Source organism: Formica exsecta, unplaced genomic scaffold (genome assembly GCF_003651465.1).
Source record: "Formica exsecta isolate Colony F162 unplaced genomic scaffold, ASM365146v1 scaffold265, whole genome shotgun sequence".
Classification (NCBI taxonomy): Eukaryota; Metazoa; Arthropoda; class Insecta; order Hymenoptera; family Formicidae; genus Formica; species Formica exsecta.
The window spans coordinates 989,616-1,000,144 of record NW_021849915.1 but is presented as its reverse complement, the minus strand read 5'-3'; the positions used below and the strand labels follow the sequence as shown (position 1 = coordinate 1,000,144).

At 34.6% G+C, this 10,529-nt stretch overlaps 2 protein-coding genes across 3 annotated transcripts in view; both read right to left on the bottom strand.

Annotated features, from left to right (window-relative positions):
• The window catches only part of LOC115236937 (riboflavin kinase), a 5,485-nt gene extending 1,578 nt beyond the window's left edge, over nt 1-3,907 (bottom strand). Inside the window, exon 1 of the mRNA XM_029809677.1 lies at nt 2-3,907. Coding sequence (XP_029665537.1) covers nt 2-76 — 75 coding nt within the window. The 5' untranslated portion in view covers nt 77-3,907. The remainder of the gene's footprint in view (nt 1) is intronic.
• Nucleotides 3,901-10,529, bottom strand: part of LOC115236931 (serine/threonine-protein phosphatase 2A 56 kDa regulatory subunit gamma isoform) — a 21,405-nt gene continuing 14,776 nt past the window's right edge. Inside the window, exons 1-7 of one of the 2 annotated variants that reach the window (XM_029809669.1) lie at nt 7,704-8,556; nt 6,396-6,598; nt 5,665-6,059; nt 5,247-5,580; nt 4,952-5,170; nt 4,475-4,699; nt 3,901-4,408 (exon numbers count right to left, since the gene is read on the bottom strand). In XM_029809669.1, coding sequence (XP_029665529.1) covers nt 4,259-4,408; nt 4,475-4,699; nt 4,952-5,170; nt 5,247-5,580; nt 5,665-6,059; nt 6,396-6,598; nt 7,704-7,869 — 1,692 coding nt within the window. In that variant the 5' untranslated portion in view covers nt 7,870-8,556 and the 3' untranslated portion in view covers nt 3,901-4,258. Of the gene's footprint in view, nt 4,409-4,474; nt 4,700-4,951; nt 5,171-5,246; nt 5,581-5,664; nt 6,060-6,395; nt 6,599-7,703; nt 8,557-10,529 lie in introns of those variants that run through there. The other variant, XM_029809668.1, reaches the window with a different exon arrangement.

Below are 10,529 nucleotides of genomic sequence, written 5' to 3'. Positions count from 1 at the left end.
CGAGCGCTTTGGAACCTCTCCCGAAGCCCTTAATGACAGTTCCTGACACGAAGTACGGTAATGCTTTGCTACCCATAACTTTCCTTTATTCCACACTAATCGGTACTAATCCGCAGATAAGTCTGCAAAAGCTGCTGAGATAAACTAACGATAATAATAATATGACGTGGCATATCCTCATAGGATATATCGCGCGTTGTATTAACCGATACTAGGTCTCATATTTTTGCAAATGTGTATTATATGAACAGAAGTCGAAAAGTCCTAATCTATCCTGAAACATTATAATATTTGGAAAATATATCTTTTTTGCAAAGTAAATTTATAACAAAAGATTAGCATTAGTTGCATTTTTTTTATTTTTAACATTAAAATTTGCAGATAAAAATTACTAAATAAAAGATAATAGTTTGATATCTTTAATAGTCTGATATGTCTAATCTGATATATCTAATAGCAACACTATATGTCAACGCCATTTTGTGAGCATTTTTAATTGTTAAAAATTGTAAACAATTTTTTTTTTTTGTTAATCAAAATGCACGCCACATGCACACACTCAAGAAAAAAGAACTACCTACAGATGCAATGAAAAATATTTTACTGTTGCAATTTAAGCTATTTTTTAAATTTTAGATATCAATCATATTGAAATATTATATTATGTAATAAAAATTACATTATATCATTGAGCAATTAAAGAAATATATTTTTTAATTACACGTTTAGACGTATATACTTCATGCAGCTCGACATCAAAGTCTTACAAGCATTTGCAATATATTATATGTATACATTATCAAGTTATTATTATAGAATATTTTTGTCGTAAGAACGTACCCGCCATGATTTCTCTTGTAATTCTTTTTATTTACTATAAAACTATGTTTTTTAACAAATTGCAAGAGAATATATATGTATACGTATATGTGAAATATCATCGATCGCTCGAATAATGTTCAATGAACGAACGAATAATTATTAGACAGAAGACAACAAAATCTATTTTTTTTTTTAATAGCATTTTTTTTGCGCGCGATGATATACTTTTTATAATGATTAATAATATATATCTAAGGGAGGATAATTTAAATTAATATCAATTAATTTAAATATCACATATATATATAGAAAATCCTGCAACGACTTAGAGAGATGCCCTTATAACAAAATTATCTATAAAGATTTTACATTTATGCGATATTAAAATCTTTCTTTTTTTGTCACTTCATTTTTTTCGATTCAATTTTGCGGCACAGATATTGTGTAATACTACAGCCATGCATTCATTTATCATACAAAATATGGGGTAGATTAGGATATATTTTTTTTAAATTCTATATATACGTACGTGCGTATATCATAAAGAGATTACAAAAATCAAGTTGCGTGAACTTGCTATAATAAAAACATAAAGATAAAAAAATATTATTTATATAAATACAAATAAAGTTAAAAGCAGAACAAAACAATTTTCTTTTCTTTAAAGTTAAAAAATGTTTTTTAGTCTATAATTTATAGTGGTTCTTTAGTTAGTAATTATGCTGAACGATCATCGTGTTCGATGATGATAACGTTATCATTCGAGAATAAATTAATTTATAAGCATTATACATATATAAAAAAAATTTGATATATACTATGAATTTAGAGGGGGGAAAAAAAAAAATATTATTGGAAATATAAAAAGACGCCAAGAATCGATGCCAATATATTGACGAAACGAGCATGTTTTTAGAACTCAAAAAAAGAATGCATTCAAAAAAAGTTGTACTATTTATACTGTAATTGTATTATAATATATAATAATTATATATTCCAAATACACGAAACGCAAGTTGAACACGATGAGCTTGCATCTCTTCTTGCCGGATTTAATCGTGGATTTTTTAATACGCTCGATCTTAAAAATCACGGATATAAAGAGTATACTCCCATATGGCGTACACAAGCGAGATATTGTAGACTCTGATAGACTTTGATTCAAACTCAAAAATTGAAACCGCGATATTTGATACATAACTATATATATACATTATACATATAATTCCGATATGAATATATAATATATAAAATATATAATTTCCATTAATTTAATTTCTAACGTTGTAGATGCATAAGGAAAAATATGCAAGAATCATGTTCTCGTGTTTATACATGAAAATCGAAATCGAGAATTGAGACCAATATTAATAACGAGATTTGAATTATTTAAATACCATAAATGAAAAATCCCTTACGCCGAGTTTCAATTGTCACAAATAAACATAGAGATCTTTTTTTATACTTTTACATTAAAACCGGAATAAAATTATACCAATTTCAATCCTTGTTTGAATTTCTGTATATAAAAAAAAAAAAAGAAAAATATATATCGCGGATATTTTTATCGTGCTTTTTACACGTACTACGTATGAAAGAACTCTCACGGTACGATGTAAAGTTAACATGTCTTTATTACATGTGTAAAATGACCCGGCAGCTCATTTTAACAACGGCGTTATTATTATTATCATCATTATTACGATTTTTTCAACTCTCTATGGCTCAATTTAAGCTTTTGCAGGCGCATACATTCACATTCGCGGAGACTATCTGATTCGATGTCTTTTCGAGTTGCTGCATGCGGCGATAGAAATTTTTTTATCCTTTTCTTCCTTTCTGACGTGACGGTCTTTTCTAGGAAATGCGCAATTTATTTATTATCAATCTAATTTGGAAAGCGCAGATTTCCAGATATAGATTAAACAGATTCACAAGGCATGCCAGCTACATTATTACTATTACCCTACTTTCGTATCATTATATTCATCTCATTACTAAAAATAATATGATAACTACTAATTATATAATGATATTTATATCACTAATTATAATGATCAATTAGCTGAAATGGCCATTTTTCGTGTGAGTAGGAATAATTAATAAGTAAATAATATTTAAATCTATCTCTCTTCGTAGCTTTAATTTCTAATATTTAATATAAGTGCTTATCGTATCTATGTTCAACAAGGTATCCTCGACAATTATTAACGTAACAACTTGCCAGCAGCGCAAGGGCTAAATGTATCTTAATATTTCTCTCCTTCTCTTCTTTTATTTTTCTTCCTCCCCATCTTTTGTGGCCGCAACAGTATAATCTTTTTAATTAATCCCAAGGTCAATGAGTTAACAACGCAACATGTTATGCAAGCATTACTGAAATCCTGTAATATCGATTATATTTGGCAAAGCGACATGTAAACTCGCTGCTTATTTTTGCTGTTTGCAATATATAGGCCCCGCGCGCGGAGGCATACTTTTTTTTCGTGAATGCATTCCACAGGCATCTAGGCACAACAGATATAAAAGTAGTACACTCAGAAATATTCAGATATTCTCGTAGCAATCTATTATTTTTAAAATAGCACTATCATATACATCCTAAGATAACGCGCACCAGCGTATATTCTTTTCCCTTCGTCATCTCATTTATTCGTTTCTCCTTTAACTACAACGAGCCTGTAGTGTTAAAGCAAGTACGTATATTTATATATGTATATATCATTTGCACATAAATGGAAACATTATTCGCAAGATTGTTAACACAACAAGCTCGCATAGCGCGCATAGTATGGGTTACAACATCGAGCATACGTTTATATCTTCGCGATCACATTCCCGCACACACATAATCTCTCTCATCAGTATATAAAATCTTTTGTAGAATATACCAAATCCGTTACAACCGCAATATCCATAATCATCTCATCTTACGTACCTTATCCGTGTATTATTTTATTGTTGAGACGTAGCAAGAAAGTAGCATCCCAAAGTGCCTCCAATGTGATGGAGATTCTACGAGTAATGTATTTAGAGCCCTTTTCGTTTACCGTATGCATATCTTATATAACAATGTGATTATAGTTCCACTCACAGCTGTAATTTTCTTTTTCTCGTAATGAAGAAATAAATACAACGCATTTCTACGAAGAATAAAAGTCTCTTCTTCTGTAAGCTTTTATGAATACCTATATACTGTCTCTCTGAATCGCACAATGCGCGGCGGGAAAGAGCAGGGTTTTCTTTTTCTCTATTAAAGTAAACAAATACAATGTGATACATGCTGAAATAATAATACGGTTATTGATTTCGCACAATGGGATTCTTGTTGCCAAATTGTTTGCGTTCTTATCGCCGTTTTCCTCTAGAAAAAAAGCTAACTTCCGATGTTACTACAGCAAAACAGAGGATACATGGGAAGGGCTTGTGGTAGAGACTAGCAATTACTCGGATCTGGCGGCGTGACAAGGTATTCATCGGCGCGTTTATGGTCGGACAATGCCCGCATTGTATACGAGTCCTGTGGTAAATCGCTCTTCCTTCGTAAAAGCGGCTTTACTTTGTTTACGTTTGTCATTTTCTTCGCCTATATGATGAAAAATTCATTAAAAAACAGCGAAATTCTTAGCCTTACACAAATATAAATTCATACCTCATTAGCTTTAGCTTCGATTTTTTCCAAAGTAAGCGGAGTTTGATCCGTATCACCATCTTCGTCGGGCGGCGAGTTATCTATATGCTGTGGTGACATATATAATGTGTTATTCGTTGTGCTTTTACTTGTCACAATATAGTTTGGATGCCTCATAGCGAGCGCTTCTACGCGCATCCATGCTTCATCTCGATCTTTAATGAGCTTTCGCTCCCTTTGACGCTCCTATCAAGTGTCCAAAACAGAAAGACCAATTACTATTATTTAATCTTTCTGTCAAATCAAGTCAATGTAGAATTGTGTAGTTTTGAGATTATAATTATAAATTCACATTTAGTATTCAATGCATTACTAACTATACGACTAACTCGTCATTTTTCACTCTATCATTTTTATTTAATACTAAATATCTGTTTCAACGATTTATTTACCCAGTATAAGCGTATTGAAAATATAAACCATTGCTCGCGAACATACCTGATAGTATTGTGTTGTACACTCATCGAATACTTTTTGATTCATTTCCATAAAAAGTTTCAGGGCGTTATAAATTAAACCATGGATTGTCTTATTCCAGTGGTTACGGGAGTTTCTATAAAAAGCTGGATACATTATCGGTAAGATGACGGAGTAATTGTCCGATATCAAGGACATTATGTATTCGTTATTCCAATAATAGAGAGCCCTTTCCGCCACCTGAAAAAAACAAACGAAGCATATAGAAGAAAGAACAATTGTACAAAAAAACGGGATAACAAAGTTGCACGCTTACCTGGAAATGCGGTGACGAGACACATTTGGCTAGTTGCCTAAACAACGGATCCATGACTTTTTGAAATTCAGCTGGCTCGATGACGTCTAAGATCTCTTCAAGTTCGTTCAAGAACATAACTTCTTTAGGGGAATGTGTTTTTGGCCAAAATTTCAGCAAGTTTCTAATCACAGGTTCCGTTAACGACGGATCCTTTTCCAAAAATTGGACGACACAGTACGCTAATTGCGGATGGTACACGGATAATGACTTAGCCTTATGCAAGGGTAGTAGGACTTTTAACAAAAACACCTTGTGCTCTTCCTTTAACGGCAAAGCAAAGCCGTTTATAATACTGTGAAAAAAATAAAGATGAATATAATTTATATATTTGTGCAATTTACAATTTATATATCATTGTTATTAAAGTTATTATTACCTTCCTAAGATTTCAAGCAACTCTGCGATGCCATTGTGATGCTCTGTCTCGTATATAAATCGATAGAAAACATTATTTATCTGTTTCCTAATGTACGCTCTGAGGCCCAGAAATTTTCCGTAAATCCTATGGAGGGTCGTTTTAAGAAAGTCCCTCTCTCTCGGATCCTCAGAATCGAACAACTCTAAGAGCTGTAGCACAAATTTTTGATCTATGTAGCGCCTCGCTATAGATGGCTGGAAGTCCTGCGATTCTAGCAATCGCAAAAAAAATTCGTAGACAAGCTGTAAGTGCGGCCAAGCCGCTTCCAACGTCGGCTCATCCTCCTCCGGATCAAATTCTGCGCCGTTAGGATTTGATGACGGAGGTAACGTTCGGAACAGGTTCACAGCGAACTGCCAGAATTTTCATGATCTTAGTAAAACTTTCAATTTTATTTTCAATATTATTAAAGCGTTTATTTTATTTAAATTATGTTTCTATGCCTTCTTTGAAAATGTAAGACTATGTAAATGCCAAAAAAATATTTTTCATTAAAAAAATTATATATATATAATTTCTATACATTGTTCTATTGTGTGTTGTTTATCGCGTACAGTTTATTTCCATTTTTATACAAATCGAACTTTTTGTCACTTACATAGACTCATTCATCAATTCTTGGAAAAAATATGTGCAATTTGCAAGGATCTCCATGCTTTTACGCACAATATATTAAATATGCTGCTTACCATGTTTACCGCCTCGGGATATATCGCTTCGGTGATAACATTTTTGTTTTTGGTTACGTACTCGACCATCTCGTGGAGGGCAGTGCGCTTTACCTCCTTCCATTTCAAATCTGACAAGGGATCGGATTCGAAGTCGAAGAGGACGCAACATTGCCGTAGCTTCTGTATAAAAAGTTCCTCCCGTTCGTTTCCCTGTTGCGTTTCTGGAATCAGATAAACGGTGATTAATAGGTCACGCCGCACTTGGCAGCTTTTACGATAAATACAGAGCACGATGGATGTATCGCGCACCTTGTCGCTATTAATCATATTAGTCTATATGAATATCGATGTAAGCATATTCGAATATATTCTTTTTGCCCCGCCTGTTTCTTTTTCTGCTGGTGCAACAGATAGCTTTTTCATTTGCCTTCTTGACATAAATGAGAAATGATTCTTGAACGAACTTAAATCCCCCGATAATTTATGTTTCATACTTCAAGATATTATCGACGGAAGTACAAAGTTCTTATTGACGAAATATGATAAATTGGCGATTTTATCTTGCCGTTACATAAAATTATTACAATACATAAAAAACTATATCGTATATAAATACACAGAATATTAATAGCCTCGGTTTTGAAATAATTTTATAATCCTCAATGTGGGAGCAAAGTTAGTTTAACAAAATATTTCTGATAAGGATAAGTATATTTGAAATATAATTTATCGCGTTGATAGAAGTGAAGCACGCGATAATCAATATTCTATTTGCTTTGCTGAACCTTCCAATCTACATAGACAGTTATTGCAGATGTTAATAAATCTCCTTTATTCCTCACGAAAAGGATGACCGTAGGGTTGTTTCGCAGTCGATATTTATGCAAATTTTAATAGCACGTTATAACGAACGGTAAACTTTTGATCCAAAATCTGAAACATGTTCTGCTTTCCTGATTAATCAAGCAGGTTCTGCAGGAGAATCGATAGCGACCTTCAAAATACCGCGACTGTTACCGAGGCATTATTTATCGTCTACTATTCCTGGAAGTTTCCATAATAGAAGTAACAAGATCGATTTATTACGATTCGACATTTCGTGGATGTTTCATCCCCAAACAATATTCTTTTACCAATGTAATACAGATTATATAAAAAATAAAAATAAAAATTGTAAATATTATTTATCGAGATATAATTATTATATTTTGATGGCGAACCGATAGTGTATTTAAATAACGCATTAATTTTGTAATAAAAACTTGACGTGCAATTGAATTTGTGAAAATAATTCGTAAAACTGATTGAAACGACGGAGAGCTTTACCGATTAGAAGAGGTTGCAAAGGTTGATAGTGCAGGGCGAAGGTCACCGGGTAACCCTTGTTCAAGTCCTGGGGCAACACCGTTGCCAAGGCAAGACCCTGATGAAAACTGGGACTTTTGGGCAGAGCACCGCCCAGAGATGGGCTAATTCCACCGACATGAACCATCGCACGATACTATAATATGTGTTACGACCTTACACTCGCACTTTACTCATTGGCGAATCACTTCAAATACACGTCGAACTGAGCAGAGATCTGTTTGTATACCTTTTCATAATAATTTGCAACACTTTAGATTCACGCGCACACACACATACATAAACACATTTTCCAGGATTGGTCTCCTGTTATGTCAAAGTCGCGATCAATAATGTTCCCTGCCTTCGTGATTTTTCTCTTCAATTTCCAAGATAATTTTCGTTATTATATTAGATTGAAATTTTACTTACAGATAACTGATAATTGAGTTTGTAAATATTATTACTTGTATAAGGTAATGTAATATTATTCTCTCTGTGTTAAATTTGTGTGTCCCCGGTTTTTGCGGATTTGACCGACTCGGACGGAAACCAATTTCCGGAGAGTGTTTTTATTTTTTATTATTCGCTTACTCGACGATATTTTATTAGGCCGCGGCGATTGTCGACCTTCAACGAATCACTTTTATTAGCTTCCCACGTTATTTTTCGCATTGCTCGCGCAAAGGAAACGTGGTTTTGTTTTGCCGAACCATGCAGAAATATAACTGTACTTTAAAGTAAATCAACGTGAATCGCGCTTGTTACAGCATGTTGCGAGAATATTTTCGCACAAAGAAATTGTGTCAGTAAATATAATATTAAATTACTGCGTACAAAAATTTTATTTATAAATGTACAAAGCAATATGAATTATACGTAAAAATATTATTTTCCGCTAACTAATAAATCTGATTTATTCTATAAATATTTATTTATTTGTATTTTAATATAATATGTTAAATCTCCATCCCATAATAATTATTATCCGTTTTGCATTTTTTAATTAATATGCGATTTTTCGTATAGTGTATGAGTATTGAATACTCGAATTAAAATTTTTATTTTATCATTATTATTAAAATTATTATTTTATCAAAGCTCATATTATTTTTCACCAAGCTTGTTCACAAAACTATTTTTCTTAATCACAGAACTCACCAACTATTATAAACCTATTCAATTACAAAATTCACTTGCTTAACCGGAAATTGTCTAAACGATAAAATTCACCAACTTTCGACCGGAATCCTTTTAATATACAACATTCACCAACTTTTTAAATTCGCCAGAGAAAACTATTAATATCTCAGAATTTTCCACCACATTCTCTTTAATCTATTATTTTTTTTTTTCAATGCAATTATGCAATCACATTTCCAACAAGTACTTCTAATATTTTCTGTAAAATCCATCCGCCTGAAATAATCCACCTTTTCCTGAATCAGCGTCTTCAAAGTCTTCAGAGCTTCGAAAGCCGATCGGTGTCCGCCCTTAATCGGATTTTCCCACCGATTCTCTCAATAACAATCCCACCACCGACAGAACACCCGGCGTCCGTTCGCCGCTAATTCCCGTCGTTGTTTAACGCTCGCAACAATCTGTTGCTTCGTCCGAGTCAATCGATCGACCAGAGAAAGGCGAGCCTTCCTCACGGCCTTTCTCTCTTCGGGGTGTTCGCGCTGCGAGACCACCCCTACGAAACACCGGCGAGCACTAGGCGGCGCATTCTCGCGGCTCCCCGGAACCCGGTGACCGCGTTCACGAGAGATGGGGGGATGGGGTGAAGGGGGATGGTTGAGGGTGGTCGGGCGAGAGAGGGGGACGGCAGGGAGATTCTGCCTAAGTGGCACCGGCGGTCAATGAACTCGCCGGTCCTCGCCAGGATCTCGCGGGTCATCTCTCGATCGGTCACGGGGTTGATAAACCCCTCCCCTCCCCGTCCCGCTATCCCCCTCGTCGTGGGACTCGATGCAGGTAGAGCCGCGGCCAGGTGGAGCTCTCGCGAGGGTGCGGGCGCCGGTCTCGGCGCGATTGGAGGAGAAGAGATCAACAAGGGATGCTGAAATGGCTGGCGGGCGGAGAGGGGGGGCGACGCGACTGTTTACGTTGGGAAAACGGGGAACCGTGAATCCGAGGCGCTTGCGCGACCCCCGTCGCACGCGCAATCGATATACTCGTGACGTAGGAGGCACTCTCGCACAACCTCGATTGACCGGCATTACATTGGGAAAGGACAGGAGGAACGATTTGTCGTTCTCTTCTCTTCATCTTCTCCGCCGCTCTCGTTTTCGCCTCTTGCTCGTCCCTCTCTTGTTTGTTCGATCATTATCATGTGCCTCTGCTCATTTGCCCGTCCGCTCTTTGCCCTGAACTAATTGTCCAGTTATGGTCATACGTCTGTGTAGCTTCTTGTGTCAATTTCTTTATGTCGTCGATTAAGTTCATTTCAGATTCAAAGTTATTTATAGTAATTGCACAAGTAATATCATACGTCATGCGTAAAGAGATATGTTTGTTGTATGACGTGCAAACATTTTTTTTTGCATTTTAATTACAATATAGAACACCGATAACACAGATGTAAAAAACATTGAATTCCAATGTCCATTTTAATTGTTTTATCTATTAAGATAATAGTATTTTCAAATGGATAAATCTCACTTTTATTATTTAAAATAATACCTCATGTTATATTACATATTATTTAAAATAATACCTCATGTTATATTAAGTTTAGAATAAAATTATCCAAAGAATTATATCCTAAACTTGGCGAAATTAAGAAGAATATTATCTATATATATA